Below are 23,177 nucleotides of genomic sequence, written 5' to 3'. Positions count from 1 at the left end.
ATGGAAAGTGTACCAAGCCAAAATAATTATTTAAAACGAGTCAAGGTTACTATTCCCTAATCACAATACTTCTTCTGTACATAATGTCAATGCATTAAATCTGGGAAAAATATCTTGGAGACAGGTCTAATTGAAGTTTAAAAAAAAACAAAGAAAAAACACATTTTACAGTAAAACACAAACCACAATCTATAAGGAAAGTGTTTACCTTGACTTTTCCCCCTCAGGCGATTCATTGATTCCTTAGAGTTTTCTGTTGTTGTTGTTTGTTTGTTTTTCAAAACAGTATCAATATAGTTTAGAATATATTTGGACTCTTACAAAGGAAAAACTACCAAACCAACCAAAGGAACACTAAATGGGTGATCACAACCTATAATTATAATTACAACAAATGATCAGCTATTATCTGTATGTTAAATCTTTTCAGAGCAGAGCAAAGACAAAAGTCTAGTAGGCTAATCATACAGAAGTTAGTGGACTGTTAGTAGCTAAACGCATATTATGATCAGTTTCTTCCAACATTTTTATGTATTGCATATACAGTCTGTATTGTGAAAAACACTACACAAATAAACATTGCTTGAATCTTTCTAGGTCTTAATACCCACAATAGATAAAAGAATATGCTGCATCTACAAATTGACATGTTTTTAAATACACAAAGCTGAATGACAACCATATTAAATCTGCTCTTTTATTAGAGTTTCAGTCAAATTTCATCTATAAAAAAACAACGTCAGGTTAAAACATACTAAAACGTTTTCATGACCTAAATTTGTACATTTTCATTGTGTTATAGACGGTAAAGCTCTCAATGGAAAGCTTATAAACGGTGAGCAATTAACATGTGAGTAATATAGATAAACGTTTACGATAAACAATAAATTATTTCTATGAACACAGTTGAACTTACCAATGGTAAGATATTGGATTTTGAATTAAAAAAAAAAAAAAAAAAAAAAAAAAAACACCAATTTATGACACAGAACAAGTATCATTTGAAAGAATCCGTGAGAATGTGTAAATGTTCATTGTTAAAATTCCGTTTGTTCCAAAAGATTCAGTTGGGGTGTCTGCAACACAAAACAAAACAAAAAAGTTTTTACAAAATTATCACAATATATTCTCCACAAATACAGTAAGCATTATTACATTTTGATAATAATTTAATAAAACCGTAATTGTTAAAATATATTTAAAATGTTTAATTTAAAGAAGGAAAAAGGTGTGAGAGCTTAAATAGTGAAACTAGAGTAAAAACCTCAGATATCAGCAGCAGGATAAGCCAGTTGTCATATTTTATATAGTAAAATGGATAATGTATAGGAAATTAAACTTATGATATGATCGGTCATATTCTCAATATTACCAGACTAAATTTAGGCGAGACACCACAGGTGAATAGGGTAAAAATAAATACATACATACGTAAATACATCAACAATAGTTATCACCATAGTTCCCCAATTGATTGAATAGAATACAATAGGAACTGCAAACATTTTTTGAATTATGTTTAAATATGTAAATTAGGCATTGTTAAATTATATATATATGCACTAATCTGCATACACTTCTTAAAAAAAACCCCACTGGATTCATTTTGTTGACACATTAGTCAAAGGTTTTTATAGAGGAGATTTTGGATATGTATTTTTATCACTCCATAAATAAGAAACACTGTCAACAGCCAGTAAATAAACACATTTTCATAATTTTTATGAATAAAATGTTGCATCAGGCAAATTATATACAATACAACCCTCTGTAAAAACCTTAAAATTAGGGCTGGCAAACGAAGAATCGCATACAAAATAAAAGTTTGAGTTTGCCTAATATATGTGTGTGTACTGTGTGTAATTATATATATATATATATATATATATATAAATACAAACAAATTAATGTATATATTTAAGAGAAATGTGTTCTGTACAAAATATTTTTTATATATATAATATAAATTCTATAAAAAAATTTCTATTTATCTTGTAAATATTTCTTAAATATATACAAGAATGTGCTTGTATTTATATATACATAATAATTACACATAGTACACACACACATATATCAGGCAAATTCAAACTTTTATTCTGTATGCGATTAATCACGATTAATCGTTTGCCAGCCCTACTTAAAATAGATAGTACGTTTCGGTGTATGTAAATACCGCTAAAGTGGAGATTTTTGCCTTGGTGCAGGAAAAAAAATCTCATTATCTGATAATATCAAAATAGTTAATAAGAAAATGTACTTTAAAGATATGTATTGTAACTGAAATCTGCAGATCCAAATAGTGTATTTTGGATGTTTTCTTTAAGCTTGTCTAAAAAAAAAAAAGAAATTTTAATGAAAAGCCATTAATCCCAAACTTGACAGGTGCATGAAAAAAAAAAAAAAAAAAAAAAAAAAGAAGTGCTTCTGCCTGTAGTGTCTTGCCTTCATAACTTTCAGACCAAACCTACAAGAGCTAAAGATCAGCCTGTCTGATTATGGTCTCAGTGACGAAACAAGACGGCAACCAGGAACCAAGAAACAGAAATAAAACCTAAAATAACAGGAAACAAATTCTCACTAGTTCATTCCAGTCATAACGTGTAACCACAAGACTGTAGTGGAGAGCAGTATCAGAGATGGAAATTTGAGTCTGCGACTTGATTTGGACTCGTGAGCAACTGACTCGAGACAGACACGAGTCACTGCTGAATATATTCTCTTATTAACGACATTAAACACTGTATTTTTCTATTCAAATTTTATGTGCATCAAATATCACAAAAATTAATCTATAAACACACCGAGCCAAACACACCATTATTATATATGTGGGTGATGCATCTAAAGACACTGATGTTTATCATCAATTGGAAAATGTGGTTATATGAATGAATGCTTTGGCAACGCATGTGTCACACAAATTAAAATCAAAAGTGCAATGTGGCTTAGTGCCCTTATTAAATCACAAAAAGGCTGTTATTTAATTAAATAAGTAGATCTGTTGCACTGCATGTTTCAAAGCAAAACGCACATTTTGCTTGTGATCCGGTGTTTCAGGATATCGGTGTGCATTTAGGAACACAACAACCACCAGTTATGCATTAGTTATGCACGTCTCCGAGCAACACAGCTGTGTTTAGTTTCTAAATGAATCCGTGTTTTAAATGAATCATTGTATGAACTGGGCTGTTGCAGCCTAAATGTTTATGTGTAATAAATTTTATGTTGAAACAAATAAAATATTTCTTTCTAAAGCTACTATTTGTAACGTCTACTTTTCTCATTTAACACAAAATAGCTTTAAATAATCTTTTGTGGGTATTTTCACAGCCAAATGTACATTGCAATTAATTTGATTGATTAATCGACACACCATGTAATTAATTAGATTAAAAAATTGAATCGACTGACAGCCCTAATTTAAATATAACTATTTTTAATTATGTTTGGCAAAAAAATGTATTGAGTTAATTTGTTAAATTAAATGTTATTCATAAAGATTATTCATAGTACTTTAACTGTGGACTTTTCACAAAAATCTAAACACTTACCTGTAATGAACACAGGAAACCTAACAGAGGCGTTTTGAATCTGGAGTCGAGTCAAACAGAAGAGGTAGTCGGGTCGTTCCCGTGACATGACATCACAGTCATGATACGGCAAGACCTCGATTACGCCAGCTTTCTGACAGCAATCGATAAACTGCTGTTTCTTACTTGCTTCAGGACTGGACCTGTCAAGGAGATTCAAGGAGATTAAGACTCTGCGCCAACAACGGTGTACGCAAACACTAACTAATCGTAGCTTTTGTATAAACACAATGGGGATCAGTCCTTGAAGGCCCACACATCCAGCGGTGGGAAAATATTTTTGATACCTTGCATTCTCCCGAAGTCTGCGACTGTCTCTGTAGTGCAGAAACCATTTCCATTTCCCTTGCTTGTCTAACTCCTCCAGGATGCCAACAACTTTCTTCATGTCATCTTCATATGAATGTGACAAGATAAGTCCAATAAAAATGTCATCATGTATCAGTCCATCTCCAGTAAAACAACATGCATAATTTGTGTAGAAACTTGATCGGTACCTAGAGTGAGTGTGTCGAGAGCCAATTCATCACATACTATAAAACCTCCCTTAGCAAACAGCTCTTGGTGAGTGAGGTTCACCACATCATCAGGTCGGTCGATGCCAGCAAACACGACGCTGGGCGACTTCTTTAACTCCAGCAAATGAGGTACCTGGTTAAACAGAAAAACATTCAGAATTCAACTCCAATTAAACAAGAAGTTAACAGAGAGACCTCTGTTACTTACTGCAGTTGCATCCACAATTAAACGGTTAGTTCACCAGATGAAAATTCTGTCATTAATTACTCACCCTCATGTTGTTCCCAACCTCTAAGACCTACGTTAATCTTTGAACACAAATCAAGATATTATTGATAAAATCCGAAAAATTTCTGACCCTGCATGTACAGCAACGCAACTGACACGTTCAAGGCCCACAAAGGTAGTCAGGACATCGATAAAATAGTCCATGTAAAAATCAGCGGTTCAACAGAAATATTATGAAGCTGTAAGAATACTTTTTGTGCACAAAGAAAACAAAAATAACAACTTTATTCAATAATTTCTTCTCTTCCATGTCGGTCTTCAATGCACATTCATGACAGTACCATGACACGTGTCCGGGGCTGCTGACGCAGGAGCCGTGTCTATGCAGGGTGAGAAATCTCTCATATTTCAAAAATATTTTAATTTGTGTTCTGAAGATGAACAAAGGTCTAACACAGGGGTCACCAAACTTCTTCCTGGAGGGCCGGTGTCCTGCAGAGTTTACCTCCAGCTTTCCTCAACACACCTGCCTGGAAGTTTCGAGTATACTTAGTAAGACCTTGATTAGCTGGTTCAGGTGTGTTTGATTAGGGTTGGAGCTAACCTCTGCAGGAACACCTCCAGGACCAGGTCTGGTGACCCCTGGTCAAATGAGTTTGGAATGACATGAGGGTGAGTATTTAATGACAGAATTTTCATTTTTAAGTTATCTATCCCTTTAAGTATCTAACCTAATAAATGCTATCCTTAAATGCTTATATATATATATATATATATATATATATATATATATATATATTTTTTTTTTTTTTTTTTTACTAAAAGGAGCCAATAAAATGTTTCAAGCTGCCTTTTTGTCTCTAGGGCAAATCATCCACTTACAGTGTGATTTAAACATTTTTAGCTTAATACATTTACTAAGGAATTACTAAAGCCGCTTTTCCACTGTCGGGCCGAACCGTTCTCTTTGCTGAACCGTTCCGTTCTGTTCCGATCCGGGCCAGTCAGCACGGATCCGGTTTCATTTTCCACTGTGGTACTGATAATAAAATGTAAATACAAATGTGTCAGTCGTTGCCTTGGTAACGCAATTGTAATGTAAACAGCCATATGGACAATGATCAGATGTTTCTGTTTTTGGGACTCCTTTTTTTAAATATGATATTTACTAAATAAACAATATTTACTAAATAAATAACAGAAAAAAGGACACAACTCTTGTTTAAATAAAATAAACAGAAGGCGACGACAGGTATCACGTTACCAACAAATGCTGAGGGGATATGCATGCCAACGGAGACGGACACAGAAGGTAACCCCTTTCTAAAAAATACCACATTTATTTACAGTATTAATGCATGAGCTATGAAGGCAGTGTAGCTGTTTACTTGGCTGTTTGATCAAATGGCGCGCTTTCGCTTAGCACACACACTCTATCAGCACGGTTCAGCACGGTTGTCTGACCGTGCCGAGAATGGTTTGTAATCGTGCCGCGCCGTACCAGGCTCAGGTGGAAACACAACTGGAACCGTACCTGACCGTTCTAAGAACCATTCGGCCCGACAGTGGAAAAGCGGCTTAAGTGTCAGTTACTAAGGAACTGACACTAGTGCTTTAAAATTTAGTTCTTTACTTACCTCACATATGTGATCTGCAATGTCCTCATTCCTCAGTACAATGAGCAGAGGAGATTGATCATCACCATTGAGGTCAAACTCGTCTGGTTTAACCGGTATATGGCCCTCAATCTCCAAAAGGTTCTACAAATCATAGAAATTTACATGAAACTCTTTCTTCACTGTTTTGGTCTACTTTATATGATTCTTCTAATGCACTGACTTTCTTACCTTGGTTTCCTCAAAGAAGGTATCTGTTGATGTGACAAGGATATAGAACCTGTACTTAGTCTTAGACGCTTGTCTCACAATAGTCTTCAGATTGTCATGAGGACTGTCGAAAACATCTTTCTTGATGCGCCCACGGAGTCCAGGATGACAGCCAATGCTCTTTCGACCAAACTTCCTCTTTCTTGTCTCAGTTGGACGAGGCAGAGTCTTCCCACTGCAGACATCGTTCATCATGGACTTGTACGCAACAGCGCATTGCTCGGTTATTTCTGATATCCCAGAGAACTCAACCTCACTGCCTTTTTCACAGAAAAGCCTTTGGAGATGTGGTTGACGGTTTTTCTCTTTCCTGTCAGACATGTCCACTTTAATCTTAAAATCAGTAAGTGATGACTGTGCTTTACTAAGTTCAACAGAGCTGTCCACTTCACTGAGATTTGAAAACCGAACAGTCATTGGACACAAAGCCGGGTCAGGATTTGACCTACAGTGTGATGTGGTACTGACAGAGTTCTTAGTTTCTTTGAGAACCCGAGTAATATTTTCAGAGAAGATTAGGTACTCAAGATCAATTGCAGACCGGGTCACATCAGCCTTGCTTTGCTGTTCCTGCCAGTCATTAAAAGAGTCCTCAAGACCTTCAGTCAAACTACTTCCATCGAAAGATGGTTTCATAGTAGGAGAGTTATTGAACGTAACACGGTTTCCTTTCCTGTCCAAAATGGTGACAATGGATGAGGGTGGAATGTCGAATTTGTTATCCCTCTCACTCGCATCTAATAATTGACTGCAAGTCACCTCCCTTCTGAAATACCTGCGCCAGTCAAAGTGCTGCTTGCTTGGCTTATCATGTGGAAGGGAACTAACTATGACTGACCTAGTTGGCTTTGTCTGATAAGTTTCAAAGTATGACGTTTTTAGCCTGCTCTCGGAAAAGTCTTCATCGTCCCACTCAGCATTTTGACAGAAGGCACCATGGAATTTCCTTTTTCTAGACTTCTTTTTTGAACTTCGGCCTATTTCCGTCTCATAGTCTGCAGTACAAGTAACCTTTATTGGGTACTTGAAAGGGTCTGATTTATAATTCTTTTCTCCCCAACAATAGTCATCTGTCTCTTCCTGTGCACGCTTTTTGTGCTTGTACGAATACTCCCATTCAGATGTGATGTGCTTAGAACAACCAGGTTGATCATTGTTCCCACCCGAGTCGTTTTCGCAATGGTACAATTGGTCGTCAACAGGTTCCTCTGTTTGGTAATCATGCCACTGTATATTTTCATCAGATCTATGGTAATATCCATGCGAATCGTCTCCGTAATAGAGTTCAGAATCATTTTGAGATGCACCCTCTATGAAATTACAGGTCTCGTCGTCTTTTTGTTGAGAGGCAGGATAGAGTTTGTGCTTTAACGGAAGAGAGTCCTCACTGGGTGAATGCTCAGTAGTTATTGCAGATTTATCTTTAAAATCCATTGTTCCAGGGTATTTCTTCCTCTTCCACCTTAGTTCATCATTGTGGATTTCTTCATGATGTCCTTTGAAGTCAGATAATGGCTTTTGGGTAAAAACATGGGGTTGGGAGCTTACTGGACTTTTAGGTGGCTTCATGTCAGTGTGATCAGTATCTTCTGGGTTGTACAGTTCCTTATTCAAATCCTCTTCCCGGAATGCTTTGTTCACTTCTGGATAACATGAAATTTCATCTTGAGTTGGAGTAGAGCACATGCTGCTTACATCTACTTCTGAGGGTTTGTTGATTGTCAAAGCTTGAGGAGCAACTGCTTCATTATGGGAGTCAGTCGTGGTATTTGGGGGTGATGCACAAATTTTCAGAGACAGGCAGTCTTGGTATGTTTCGCTTATTTGATCTTTACAAGAACCTTGGCTTTGTGTTTCATTCTCGTTAACAAGTGCATCATCAGTGAATTCAGATGCATCTTGTTGGCTTAAATCTCTTTCGTCACCTTTTTCCAAATGACTAATATCTATTTTGGTGTGTTCAACAGTATCTGTTGGTTTTGACTCATCCTGACAAACATCAAGAGCTTCTTGTTGGACCACTATACTCTGCTCAACAGTCCTGGTTTCACTCTCATCATGCATTACATCAGAAGTATCATTATTAGCAGCTGCGGTGTGTTTCTCTTGAACAGACATGAGCTGATCTTCACCTGGGCATGAACCTTTGCTGGATTCTTCAAGGGTGTCTTCTTCAAGGTTTGCCTCCTCTAGTGTCTGAGGTTGTTTTTCACTCTTTTGAATCTTCTCGTCATGGTCATCATCAATGAAGGCAGATGATTTGTCATTGGAGCTGTTTTGCTCATAAACTTCCACCTGTACCTTGGTTTCAGAATCCTCGTCACTGAATTCCATATCGACACTGTTTATATCATCCTCCAGAACCAAAGCAAAATCATCTAGATGGTCCTCCATTTCTGTGGATGTCTCATGTTCAGTATCACTGCCAACCAGGTTTGCCTCATCCTTAGAGTTAAAGTCATTTTCTTGCATTATTTCCTCACTTGTATAACCTTCTTTCTCTTCCACAGGCTCTTTAGTGTTATTACCTTCAAACTTAAGGAATGATGCATCAACCTCATGGGATGATTGGTCTTTCAGATCAAGCTCTTCTTTTGCATTAGAAAACTCATTACACTCTTCAATGCTAGCCTCTTCTGATATAGCATCTTTTAGCTCATCAGCCATATTTGTGTGATCTTTCAGATCAGGCACAAGCTTAAGTTCTTCATTTGTATTAGAAGTCTCATTAAGCTCTTCAACTCTCGCTTCATCTGATGAAATATCACTTAGCTCGTCAACATGGTCATCCAGACTTGTGTCAGGTTTAGGTTCTTCTGTTGCATTAGAAGTCTCTTCAACATTAGTCTCATGGGATGAAGTGTCTCTGGACTCATCCACCATGTTTGTGTGATCTGTCAGATCTAGTAAAGGGTTAAGATCTTCTTTTGCATGAGCAGTCTCTTTATGCTCTGCAGTATTAGTCTGATCTTGGCTAGGCGTTTCAGAACTCATGTCTTCTTCAACATTTCCATCTTCCATAATCGTCAGACATCCATCCTGGCTATCTTCTTCTGACATGACTTTACTCTCTTCAGCTACAGATACACTCTCCTCCTGGACCAAAATGGATGCTCCAGTTTTAAGTTCTAATGTCTTGTCAACATTTTCATCAACCACAGCTTCTGGGCACACATCTTTCTTTGCTTCAAAAATCTTTTTACTCTCTGCACAGTCAGATACATTCCCCTTTTGCGGTACTGCATGCAGTACATGCCCAGTTTCATTCTTTAAACCCAGATCAAAACTTTTCCTACCCAAAACCAGACGTTGTGGTTTTGAGAATGCTGATGGTTTTATAGGACTAAGGATTTGATGGAAAACACCAATTTTTTGCTGACCAGAAGTGGTTATGCTGGTGGACGCTTTATTATTTGTAACATTTCTGACCTTTGGTTGAAGTATCCGAACGCCTATTCTCATATTTGATGCTTTCTCACACAACTGGTTGTATGCACTGTTTTTTTCCAAGAGCTGTGAATAAGAGCAGTCAGTGGTGATGTAATTTTCATCATCAGTGTCATTGTCGTTGTCAGGCACTGAACTTTCCACTGGTACATCCATAGCAGATCTATAATTCTGTAACAGAGAAATGAAAGCATGCAAATAAATATCACACACATTGTACAAAAAGTACATATGTATATGTATATATATATATATATATATATATATATATATATATGTATATAAAACTGATTAACATAAATCTCATGAAGGAAAAAAGTAATACCCTTGTTTACATTACCTAAATTCAATACAATTTTAATGGTGTAAGATATAATACATTACCATCAATGTTCTAACTTTCGGATTTGAGGAGAGACTTGTCCCAGAACACCTTGGTCCAGTTTTCTTCTTATGAGATGACGTTTCACCAGGTTGTGATGCACTGTCTTTTCTTTTGCTCTGATTTGTGACTGATCGAAGATTTGCAGGCTCATCATTTTTCACAGAAAGATCCAAAACCTCTGATGAAGCATGCACAGGCTTGGCAGAGTCTGCTTTCTGGCTTAAATCAACATTGAGCAATGACACGGCATTCTGAATAGCATTTATGTCCAAATGAACCATTTCAACCTCCTTCTCCTTTGGAAGCGCGTTACAGTTTTCAAGGTGAAATAACCTGGAGGTGGGTTTACTATAGAAAAGACCAATCCACATGTGAAAAATGAGATGGACATCCTCATAGGTGTCTTCAATGTTGAAGTTCCACTTCCTGTCAATATTAGGAAAGAGAAAAAGAAATTCAGAGCCTGTTTGGAATGTCTATTTATGGGTTATGATGAGGCAAAAGATTACCACAAAAACTGTTCAACTCACATTCTCTCCACAAAAACTGTGACTGAGAAGCAAACCGCATCTTTGGCATATTTTAAGTATGTGGTATTTTTGTATCTTGCAAACTCAAGACATTTGGTGCTCTGTATTATTCTATACTGGTGTTGCAAATTCCACTGATTTGTCAGCACCTGGATTAAAAATGTTATCTGGCTAAATTAAAGAAACTGTAACTGTAAAGACTTGTTATAGTCTTGATAGAATCAGAATATTCTGAAAAATCAATGAGTAATAGTTTGCATCATGTCATTGTTTCCAGCAAATGTTTGTATATAAATTATATAAATATAAGTTACATAACAACATATAATTTCTAGAATTTTCTTTTTTAGTAGGCTGAATGAAAATGTTGAAAAGGCAAGTAAAAAAAATGAAAATGGTGTCAATGGACCAGCAGACAAAAAAAAAAACGAAAAACTTCAACTAAAAGCCATAATGCTTTGATATTTGTCTTGTGTGAATAGCTTGTTGGCCAAAAATCAACATAAAACCAATATTAAATTTTCACAACAATAATCATAATTAAGCCTTAACTGAAATTTAGGGGCAAAAAGGAGTACTTACCCATGAAGTGCTCGTGAGACAGTTTTGTCTTTACTGTCATTGGTGAACTTGCTGTCAAATTTAAAATCATATGGTTCTTTCCAAATCCTTGTCACTTGAATCTTTCCCTCCTTTTCGATTATGCTTCTGTAACGTAAAATTCTTGATCTCCTTGGTTTCGTCTTGAGGATCTCCGGCAATTGCTTATTTGGAGAAATTAAACGCTTCCATTCTGCTTTTCCGCCTTCCTCTTGTTGACTCGAGGCCACGGCATCTTTGGGCAGGTTCAAATGAAGCCCAGTTTTCAATGACAGAGGCGATTCTACAATTCCAGATGGAGGAGAAGAAACCTTGGGAGACGGACCTGACAAACCTGACAGCGGAGAGGTGGGCTGTGAGTAAGAATGCTCTTTTGATATTTCCAAAATCAGTTCCCCAGTCACTAAAAGACCTTCTGGGAAAGGAGACCTGGGAGGTAATTTAAATCTGGCAGATGGATAACGAAGAAGAGCATGAAGGACTGACTCCGGGGAGCCGGTGGCCTTCACTCCATCAAGGGCCTCCTGGCCAGCTTTGGCTTCTAAGTTCGTTAACATTTTATCGTTACTCGCACCAAGGGCCAAGTCAGCCAGTAAACTCAAAGCATCTGAGGGCAGTGATGCACCCGTGCCCAGTCTCTCTGCACTGGCTTTGCCATCAGTGCTAATTCTTCTTTTTCCCACCCTATCCCCAATAAGCGAAGATATGAGCTGCTGGTCAGCGTGTTTAGCTATTTCAAAAGGTGCTGATGTGTCAAAATTGAGGGACCCTGTAAGAAATAGACAAAAACAGAGACAAAGCATAAAATAGCAGTAGAAGAAGTGCATAATCATGCAGACATGCAAAAGAATCAGAGGAAGTAGAGTAAACTTAAGAAGCAGAAAAACATGCACACGGAAGGCAGACAGATGGAGATGGAAAACGTGGGGCCAATTTTAATACACCAGCATAATCATGCCTCAATATCAAGCCAGTCTAATTTAGTGACTACTAAAAAGAATGAAACATAATGAAACCGGTTGCAAATACACTTTTTGGACACTTTCCCACTCTTGGCATGTGTAAACTAATAATTTTCTTACCATTTTCTTTTGATGCCTTGTGAATAAGACCTCTCCATGACACATGTTGTTTTGTCACCTCCACACTTTTCATTGGCATAGGCTGTGCCTCATCATTTACTGGTTGTGATTCTTTGTCTTTCAGCTCATTATTGGCAGTATCACACTTTGGATCCATGCTGGTGGCCAACTTCCCTTTTTTTGACTCTGGCTCTGCGTTATCTGGTTCAGTTTTTGCACTGTCACCAGGGGAAGGAGATTTCACCCTCTTTCCCCTTCTGAGCACTGTCTTTAATTTGCTTATAGATATTGCGCTGTACACTTCATGTTTTGATTTCTTTTTTATTTTGTCAGGAGAGGATACTTTTGGATCCATGTGTACGGATTGGTCAGAAACTCCGGGAACACTGGAAGTTGCATCTGCTTGAACAGCAACAGGATGATCTTTGTTATTTTGCTGGACACCTACAGCCCCATTTGGTGTAGACTTTTCTGGACATAAATCCTGCGTTTTGTCACTTTCTGATGGATGGGTATTGTGAAGTTTTCTCAATATCCTTAATGCTGACAAGAGAGCACTTGGCATGTCGTTTGAAGTGCTGTCTGAGTCTTCGTCGTCATTGACCAGTGGATTTTTAGAGGGCAATTCTTCCTTACCCATCGAGGGAGATTCTCCCGTACTTTCCACTAATTGTTTGGATTTGTTCTCCACAGGAGAAATCGTTTCCGCATTTGTGTCAATGCTCATCTCAACGTGCATTTTCTCCTTCTTTGCAGATTCTGCGTCAACATCTGAACCATGCGGGACAAAGACTCTACCACAGTTTGTGATTATGGTCTTCAGACCATATCGTTCCCTCAAATTTAATCCCTCCATCTTCCTCTTTGGTGTGCTAGACAAGCTTTGTTTTGTTTCATTGTGCTGTACATCCACTGTAGTCTCCTCATCGTTCTTTACAGCATCTGATCTCAAAGAACGTTTCAGACTGACATCGGTATTCCACAATCTTTTACGCCTTGGAAGAGACCGCCAATCTCTTTTTGAAGGACTCATCTCATTTTTTATACTTTGATCATCTATAGTTTCAGTTGTCACACTTATTAAAGGTTCTTGTGCTTGTCTGGCTTTGCTCAGATTTCGATTCCCACCCCTTTGCCTGCGTCCCTTGCCTCTACGAGTTGACTGGCGTCTTGGATTGGTGTCATCGGCAAGCACGGTTTCAGTCTTAATCTGGTCTTTCATAGGTTCTTCGGGAGAATTCACTGGCAAAACGACAGGCAAACTTGGAGTTGGTAAAGCAATCTTTTTTTGAACTTCTTTTTTAATCTGCATGGTTTTCCAATGACCTTTGCGCTTCCTACCTCTACGCCTTGAAAGGGATCTCCGGTTTACTTTCTTATCAGGATCAGGCTTTGTTTTTACAGGATGTGTAGTATCCTCTGTCTCCCCGCTTGCAGCAGTAGCACCTTCTTCTGTTGATTTGATTAATCTTGTACTCCTAGTTTGGATGGGAGTCTCTTTTGTAGATAAATCTACACCGTCTCCACCAGCATCTCCTTTAGTACTACCTTGAGATGTTTTCTCAACATCATTCTCAATACTTACACAATTCTCTGTTGGGACATCACCCAATTTGGGTGACACTGTGGAAGTTGGATACTCCAACACACTGTCAGCTGCCGTAACTACAGCTGTTCCCAGTTTTCCAAGTCTTTCTGGCGAAGCAGTTTGAGGCTGCTCTGTGGAAGAAGGCTTGAGCTCATCTTTTTGTCTCTCAACTGTTTCAGCTGTCCTGTCAGAGGCATTACAGATGGCCTCCGATTGTTTGGTCACCTCAACTTCAGTCTGTGGCACCTCCTCAGGTGATGATATATAGTAATAGACATCGTCGTCGTGATCATCACCACGCTGTTGACGACCAGAGGTGAGTAGCTCCAGCGCCCTCCCTACTGGAATCGTAAAGCCACAAGGCTCATCAAAATAGGATTTTAATCGAGTGCCAGCCTCCTTCGACCATTTAGGTGATATTAGGGTAAAACCACCAGGCACATCATATTGATCTGGAAACATACTGGCTTCCCTGGTGGGAACGTCCAATAGTCCTGGGTGAAAAAGAGTCCCATAGTCTTGCAAATGCTTCTCTAAAGATATTTGAGAGGGCCCCTGCTGGTTTGGAAGGCTTTTTTCCATCTCCGTTTCTGCATAATTGAGTGCTGGGATAACCTGCATTATTTCTGTTGATACCTTAGTATTTTGCAGGTCAGTCTTGGCATCTAAACATAAAAACACACAAAAATGTGTTCATAAGATGTGGAAGACTTGCAAATAAAAGCTGCATAAAGTACACTGCTGTAAATATCAATTAATCAAATTATTAATGTCCTTGTTACCTCTTGGGACAGTTCTTGAGTCTGGGAAGATAAACATGCCTTGAAGTGCTGCTGCCTTACCCGACTTTGCATCTAGAAATCAAAGAAAGATGGAAAAAATATACTAATATTTAAAAGGTTTTTTTTTTTCAGTCATATACTGGTCTGTTTTTAAAGGTGCATATGTTGATGGTAAAAATCAATTACTTTGAAGAAAATGAGTGGGATTGGAGTCTACTGGGCAACATCTTACCTTCATAAGAGAAGAGGTGCGAAGAGTGTAACAGTATAAGGAACCCAGAATCTTCCAGTGGGATAACAAGAGCCTGGTGAATGGAAAAGATCATAAGTCAAGATTTGTTTAGAGAGATTTACTCATTGGTTTTGTCCAATGCTAAATATGTCCTTTTCCATATTTACCATGTCTTTTTGCTTCAGCTCTTGGGCTATCTGAGCAAGGTCATTTTTCGCCTTAGAGGAGACAACATCATACAAGTTGAAACATCTGCCACCTATACAAACTGTGGGAATATGGAGGAAAACAAATTACAAGACGTCACCCAAACGCTCATTTACAGTTTTAGCACCAATATGGGTGATACCGTCAAGTACCAAGTTAAAATGTTAAACACACCTTCGCCCACAATGCAAGTTTCAAAGATTTCACGCGGCAAGGTCCTCTTCAGTTCAGACACACCAATTGCATGGTCAATTTTAACTGTCTTTGGGCTGAAAATACAGTTTGCATTTCAGTCTTACATTGTGTAAGTAGATATTACAGTTTTTCTAAATAATCTACCCTTGATTCCTGGGCAGCTTTGTGGTACATTATCAAATCCAGTTTATAGCAATAATGAAAAATTAATGTTTCCCCTCAATAAAACCTACAGTTTTGCTGGAAACCAGGCTCCACTTGAAGATTGAAGACCAACATCATAGACAGCAGATTCAATCTTGAATTGGCCACTCCATGGTTGGTAAAGAAACACTACAATACGAGACACAGCTTGAAACACATGTTGGTAATTACATACTCTCAAAGGAACATTTAAAATGCACTTATTCAAAATTAGTTCAAAACCATTTACAATAAATAAAAAAGAAAGACATCGCTATTTGCCTAATTTGCAAATTCACCACAAAAACAGAAAGGAAAATGCATAATAATCAGTAATTCTTACCTGTTTTGTCTTGGCTTGAAAAGAAACAGTCAAGAAAAAAATCTTTAGTTGTCAAAATCACCATTATCATATGTAAAAAATGTTTTTCTTCATTAGATATACTCTTCATTAGATATAATATAAAAACTGCTAAACCTTTTTTGCTCCAACTCTGATGTGGTGCTCATTTTCCCATATGAGAATGCCACAATGGCAAACGGACAAGCATGTCTTGGACATTTTTCTATTTCACTGCTTCCATCACAGAGTTCATAAATGTAGTACTGCAAGACAAAGCAACCTTGTAAGATATTCAGTTTGATAATAAGGAAGGAAGGCAGGAAACCATTTCTGTTGAGAGCTTTATCACCTGTGTTCGCTCATAGGCCAAGAAAGAGCTAGTGGTTGAAGACACAGCACCAAGCTGATCTGATATGTGGCAGTCATAGCCGGCTGTCGGAGAAGTGAAATTCTGGGTGTAGTTGTCTGTAACCTCTTTCACTCTCCCCTGATGTTGAAATATATATATAAGAAGACATGTTTGTATTTGGTGCATAAAGCAACAAAATGTGGGTGGAAGAATTACAATTTTCCACCAACGTGCATACCTTGGTCAGCTTCAAGAGGACTATGTAGCCAGTCTTGCCATCATACCAGCGCTTCAGATCAAGGCAGTCCGCATATTTTGAGATATAGACACCTAATTTAGGAGTAAATATCAAAAAATATAATGTGATGATAATCACTTCAACCAAGAACAGAAAACAACTCCACGACAGAAAGCTGTATTTAACACATTTCAGATATTCACAACCAAAACAGATAAGGTCCAAAGAGCTCTGGTGGTGTTCAAGATATGCCATGGGCATGAAAAATTTGCCCTCAAAGAAGTCTTTATGCTACAAAAACTACTGTCTGAACATAAAAGCAAACAACACGTGTTTCAGTGGGAGGTGTAACTCCAAATTCTGAGAAGTGTTTTTTCATACCCAACAGAGGCAATTAACGGACCACCAAAAACCGGAAAAACTAGTTCTTCAGCGTTTTTGTGGATTTGAAAAAAGATGCACAAGGAGTTCTCAGGAAGGTCTGTTTGCCTTGACATGTCAAACTACAACCAACAAGTTTAATTGACAATACTGGTAATTATTAAGCCTATGAGTCCTAGTCTCGCAAAGCCAGGCTTTTAATAGAAAACATAAAACTTGTTTCAGATTTCAGTCAATAATAATATTTCACATAATATACTGTGATTTAGAAAACAAAGTAGAATTTACAGTTCTACTAACTAATAGCTAGTTACAGGAGTTGAGTCCACTTCCAAAACAAAGATTCACATATAATGTACAGTCATCCAAGATGTTTATGTCTTTCTTTCTTCAGTCATAAAGAAATTATGTTTTTTGAGGAAAACATTTCTGCATTTTTCTCCATATAATGGACTGGTATGGTGCCCCGATTTTGAATTTCCAAAAATCAGTTTAAATGCGGCTTCAAACTATCCTAAATGTGGTTGTAAACGATCCCAGATGAGGAAGAAGGGTCTTATCGATCGAAACGATCGGTAATTTTCATTAAAAAAAAATACAATTTAAATATTTTTTAATCTCAAATGCTCATCTTGCTTTTCTCTCCATGAACTCTGTGTATTCTGACTCAAGACAGGGTATGTCAAAAAACTCGTAACAATCGTATTTTCTCCCTCAACTTCATAATTTCAAAATCATCCTACATCGCTGCAGAAGTACCGACCCAGTCTTTGCAACATGAACATGCAAAGAAGATCAAATACCCTTAACAAAAAAGGTAAAACAGTGATATAGGACGATTTCGAAGTTGAGGGAGAACATGAGATGGGAGCTTTTCGACATACACTAACTGTCACAAACCGGAACAAAAACAGTCCAAGCAGAGTAAGACAAGACGAACGTTTGGCATTAAAAAGTATATAAATTGTATTTTTTTTTTTTTTTTAAATGAAAATAACCTATCGTTTCACTAGATAAGGCCCTTCTTCCTCAGCTGGGATCGTTTGAAACCGCATTTAAACTGCATTTTGGAAGTTCAAAATCAGGGCACCATACCAGTCCATTATATGAACAAAAAAAGCTGAAATGTTTTCCTCAAAAAACATAATTTCTTTACGACTGAAAAAAGAAAGACATGAACATCTTGGATGACAAGGGGGTGAGTAAATTATTTGTAAATTGTTGTTCTGGAAGTGGACCTCTCCTTTAACCTGTTGCTTAAATGCTTCAAGCAAAAACAGTATTTTTCAAAGATTCATTGAAACTACTTTAGGAAAACTACAGCAATTCCAGCAAAGACTTTTTAAACACATACTACAGTATCTTTTCCAGACTGGTTGACAAAAACGTGTATGCCCTTACACCCAGTTCGCGATGTTCTGGTTTACCTCAGATAGTTAGTGAAGTGTGGGGGCTGTCCGTGATCTTTAGAGCTGAGACTAAACAAACTTCTGACAATACAGCAACATTTCTAAAGTTCACAAACTTGTGTCCTCAGCCATTTGCAGATTTTGAGATATAAACTTTATCTTATCCTCCTACTGATTATTCACGAGGTCTGAAAATATTTCTCCATAAAAGGACATTGTCGATATGATAGTGACTTAAAGTCAATATCACATGAAGTTTACTTATATTTGGTTGCGCAACCTTAGTAGAATATCAAGTCTTTCCCCTCACAGGAAACAGACGTGGCTATAACCACATAAGCTAAGCATAACTTACTAGCTACATCATACTTAGACATAATAAAGAGATGAAATACAGAAACCTGTTATCATCCAAAATAATTTGACTAAAAATATGTGCTGAATTTGACTATGTTAATGGTTAAACAAATGGCCCATTTGTTCTCAATGTTTTTTTTTTCATTGTGATTGTTTAGCAGTAGTAGTAGTAGTAGTAGTAGTAGTATTGGATGGCCACTGTTAGAGAGTAACAAGTTACATGTAACGGAATTATGTAATTTAATTACAAAATTATTGTAACTGTAATCTGTTACAGTTACTTAGAAAAAAAAATGTGTAATTTAATTACAGTTACTTATGAAAATGCTAACGATTACAAGGGGGGGTTACATCTGAATATTTTCACATGTACATATTTGATTGATTTCTTTCCAAAATTGCACTGACTGCTCTAAAATATAAGACACCAAATGTTTCAGGACTTTAGGACACGTGCTTATTCAATAACATTTCCTATCTGGGTTTATGTATATGCTTCATTTCTTTAAGATTAACAGTTTTTTGTTAGACGCCAGTGTTTCCTGTCATAGCTAACACTATCATAGCTATTAAACTTTATCTTGTTATGATTTTAAATCAGTATTTAACCTCAGAACAATCTCAAAGTAAAAAGAGGTGCTAATGTCTGATTTTGTGGTGGCTGTGATTAATAATTTAAAATTAAATTATTATAATCTTAATTTAAGAGATGAAGGATTTTTAAGTCTGAGAGTAATCAGTGTACTACTGTAAGGTTAACCCTGCCAGTTTAGAAAAAAATTGAAATTTAGATTTAGAAAAGTAATCCAAAAGTAATCAAATGTAATCAGTTACATTACTTTAATCAAGCATTGGAATGGTTAAACTACTTATTACATTTTAAATAGGATAACTTGTAATCTGTACCCTAATACATTTCCAAAGTAACCTGCCAAACACTGTGGATGACCCATATTCAAATTTTGTTGCTCACCAAACACAGAGTCATTCCTTTTAAATCTACTTGTACAACACAAAATTCATTACAAGCTGCTTAATAAGTATCCGCTCATAATACTTCCTCCATAGGACTGATGAGATTCCTTTGCTAGAAACGTGTTTCATTTCTCCATGATAGGATACAGTCAACCAGTATATTATAACAGCCCTGTAGTCTCCAGAAAATTTGAGAGGGGTTTCAAATGCTTAATTTAGACTGCAGCAAATACTTTTGAAACTAGGCTACTTGATCTCATACACTAGTGAGAAGACCAGTGTAAAGGAAAACCTTCACTTTCTCTTTCTGTAGATTAACAGCATCTCTTATGTAGCATACTTTCACTTTTCATTTTCATATGTAGGTGAACTTAAGATGAACTTGAAAACATGCAGTTCTCCTGACCAACCCTGTGAACATCTGTTTTTGTTAGTATTTGGTATTTATTTACATGGTTTGAGGCAGTGTTACTTAGTTGCAATGCAGCTACAACACTATATATATATATATAAAAAATAAACTAAGCATTTTAAGACATTCACTAAATTGTGCCAATGAAAATGATGCCAGTAACTATTGCTGACAATAGCACATTCACATCAAGTCCTGTCAGACAAGTATGAAGGCTTCAGAACCTCCTCTTGGCTGATCTTGTTGCAGTCACATGTGAAATATTATCTTGTGCATGCAAGTAAACACATCAGGCTGTTATGCTAAAATGATCACCAAATAACACAATGGCTAGCTTTCTTTACCTTTCGAGGAGTCTCCAAGAGTAGTGCATTTTGCTCGTCCAACTAACAAGCCTGTTTCTCCAATTGTCTTTGCCTGTGGGAAAACAAAGGTTGCAGTAATGCGTTTGACGTTTCAATTCTGAAATCAGGCCAATTCAGTAAACTCCATTAGTGTATTTCTGTACCCGGTCTGCATCATCAAACAACAGGAAACCAAATGACTCTTCAAGTTCCTGTTCAGAATATCCTTTTTCCCGTTTCTCTGATCGAAAGGCAGCATACTGTTGGAAGAAGACATTTATTAAAACATGATGGAAATCTGCAGTATGTGCAGCAAGGGGAACATGTACATAAAACTTACCCGTTTTTGCAAAGCGCCATTGTTGATCAAATGGGCCGAGTTGTACGTGAAACATTCTTTTGATTCCTCATACAAATAATTGTTATGAAGTGGAGCAAGAATGCTTTCATTAAAGGTTACTGAGCCTGGATGCACAGGCTCCAGAAGACCTGGTAAGACAAGGCACATGTTTGAGTTATGCTAACTGCTCCACAATCTTCCAAAACATTCATTCTTTCCAATAACAAACTAAATGAACGGTTCTCTAGGTTACATTCTGTCACTCTGGAATTGTAACCAGAGAGCAAGCCATAAAAGGACATCTTAAAGACATTTTGAGATAAATGGTTGGTAAAAGCACTCTGGTAGAGATCCAAGGTGGTTGGTAAAAGAATCACCCGTTTCATGAACTGGCTAAACAACTTTAAAACAAACAAAAAAAAGTATCCGACATTAAAGAAAGCACAGTTGCGCAATTCTCATGCTGAAAAAAAATAAAAAAAAAAAAAAAAAAATTGGTCTTTATGTAAAGTACAATTGCACAACACTCCTGTTAGTGTTTCTACACTAATCTTTCAAAGGACAGGATATAACAACCAGAATGTCAAATAGTAAATAACTAATGTCTTCTGCACATGGTGGGTTTCCAACTTTTCTGGATGGAAAATCTATCTTAAGGTTGTAGGTTTCTAGCTGGTTAATGAGTAAATCATCTTAGACCAGCGACAAGCCAGCTATTAGCTGGTCATACTAGTTTAACGTGGTTAAGCTGGTTTTTGAAACATCTGTCAACCAAGCTAGAACTAGCTAATGATCATCTTAGACCAGCTAAAAAAGTAACCACATTTATAATATAACAATAATAAATAAACAACTAAAATACACATTGCAATATATCAATTGTGACTCGATCTTAAAAACTCAACATTTACATACATAATATATATATATATATATATATGGAATGAGGTTCATAAGACAACTGTAAAACTGTAAATACATCAACATTACTGACCGTACAAGCCATAATTTACATTTAGAAGTCTCAAAACGATAAAACATAAAGATATAAATAAGAAGACTTTTCATATCATAGATCATGCAGAAAGATCTAGAAACACTTATGGACCCAAATACACGAGAGCACATGAAAACGTGACCCTTATTCAAATGAATCCAAAACCTTGGAGCAAAGGTAAGACTATCACGTGTAGGTTTACCAGGCCCATGCTGACTCAACTGCAGAACTGGTTTAGAGCTAAGAGCAACTAACCAAACCAGTACTCGTGTCTTCTTTCTTCAACCAAAATAGCATAGTCGTTTTAAACTGTATCTTACATAAAGCTGCAATGGCGTGACTAACTATATAGAAATACCCATTTCTGGAACTCGCAAATTTATTAACCGATTTCGTTAGCCGTCAACACAAACAGAAATAGCACAAAAAAACAGTGTGGAATTTCCTAACATATAGAAATGTATAAACACACACACTGATATTTACACACAAAGCGGATTATACAAACGCTATTGACGTCAAAACAGAAACTAAACGTGTGTACGAGGCCACAAACCCCAGTCACCTTCTGTTGATCGAGTAATCTCATTCTCCATGAAGACGAGGCATAGATCCCAGGTTTTCGCTTTGCACTCGATATATTAGATACTTCTAATCCTCGACGGCTCACGACATTCCACTCAAACGAACAAAAAGATACCGCCTTCTCCGTAAAATAGTCATTAAGTGTTTATTTCAAGCTGTAAGGGATATTATTATACTCGACGACTGGTCTCTCAAGCTGAACTGCGTTTTGAAGGACTTGAATTGTACTGTGACTGTGTGTTGCAACCAGGAAGCGAATCCACATAAAGACAGCAAAGGTTGGGCTGTGAAAAAGAACGACTGCCAGCGAATCGGTCTGAAGGACTGTTTTTAACGGAATTCGAATTCTGACTGGGATTCGAATTCGTTCGACAGCGCACGCTGCCTACGCGAGGGACGGCGCGGTGTCTATTAGAGAGTAGCTTGAGCGACCAAAAGCGAAACGAAAAAGAAACAGAAAGTCAGAAGTTTGCGTCCATCTTGCGTCCTGAATGTAGCTCCGTTTGACGTCGCTAGTGGTCGCAGCCCAGAACAGGCGTATGGAAACGACGCCGTTCAAAGCAAATTATACGCTGATTTATATCTCAATGTCGATTTAGTAAATCAAAGGGAGGTTGTATATGGTTATATATCGATAACGGGTAGATACCAGTAGCTTGAATTTTAAAAATAACCGTCGTTGCTTTGAAAAAGCCTCATGTACGTTATTCTTCCGGCCTCTAGGCGGAGCTATTCAGTTTACTGAATTCCTGAACTCCTGTTAGTCTTACGTCTAAAAAGAACATTCAGTCCTGGACGAAATGTTCTCTGTGAATTAGAGCAAAACAAGGCTGTTTTGGAGGAAAATATTTAAGCCTAACTTTGAATGATTTCAAAGCTGAATTTTTAGCATCATTACTCCAGTCACATGATCCTTCAGAACATTTGCTGCTAAAAAAAACATTTATTACTTTTTTCAGGTTTCTTTGATGTAAATAAAAATGAATTTAA

The 23,177-nt window shown here is 37.1% G+C and overlaps 1 protein-coding gene across 4 annotated transcripts; it reads right to left on the bottom strand.

Moving 5' to 3' along the window:
* Positions 1–683: 683 nt before the first annotated feature.
* On the bottom strand, positions 684–22,839 carry tasor2 (transcription activation suppressor family member 2). Of its 4 annotated transcripts, XM_051116458.1 has the most exons (23): positions 22,168–22,839; positions 20,606–20,754; positions 20,430–20,525; positions 20,266–20,338; positions 16,388–16,479; positions 16,150–16,287; positions 15,937–16,063; positions 15,801–15,827; positions 15,508–15,607; positions 15,254–15,348; positions 15,040–15,140; positions 14,873–14,945; positions 14,641–14,712; positions 13,612–14,523; positions 12,271–13,512; positions 11,171–11,957; positions 10,058–10,484; positions 6,188–9,844; positions 5,978–6,100; positions 4,091–4,244; positions 3,881–3,986; positions 3,555–3,736; positions 684–1,076 (listed from the first exon to the last, which is right to left on the bottom strand). In XM_051116458.1, the coding sequence occupies exons 1-23, from the start codon at positions 22,196–22,198 to the stop codon at positions 979–981; spliced, it is 8,862 nt and encodes a 2,953-aa protein (XP_050972415.1). In that variant the 5' UTR covers positions 22,199–22,839; the 3' UTR covers positions 684–978. The 4 variants fall into 4 exon arrangements, with proteins under 4 accessions (XP_050972415.1, XP_050972414.1, XP_050972413.1 ...); XM_051116457.1 differs by having other exon boundaries at positions 12,271–14,523; positions 15,801–15,814; positions 15,936–16,063; XM_051116456.1 differs by having other exon boundaries at positions 12,271–14,523.
* Between the last annotated feature and the right edge of the window lie 338 nt (positions 22,840–23,177).

Source organism: Labeo rohita, chromosome 8, assembly GCF_022985175.1.
Source record: "Labeo rohita strain BAU-BD-2019 chromosome 8, IGBB_LRoh.1.0, whole genome shotgun sequence".
In the NCBI taxonomy this organism is placed as follows: Eukaryota; Metazoa; Chordata; class Actinopteri; order Cypriniformes; family Cyprinidae; genus Labeo; species Labeo rohita.
Note: the sequence above shows the minus strand (reverse complement) of the source record. Positions and strands in the feature narration are given on the sequence as shown.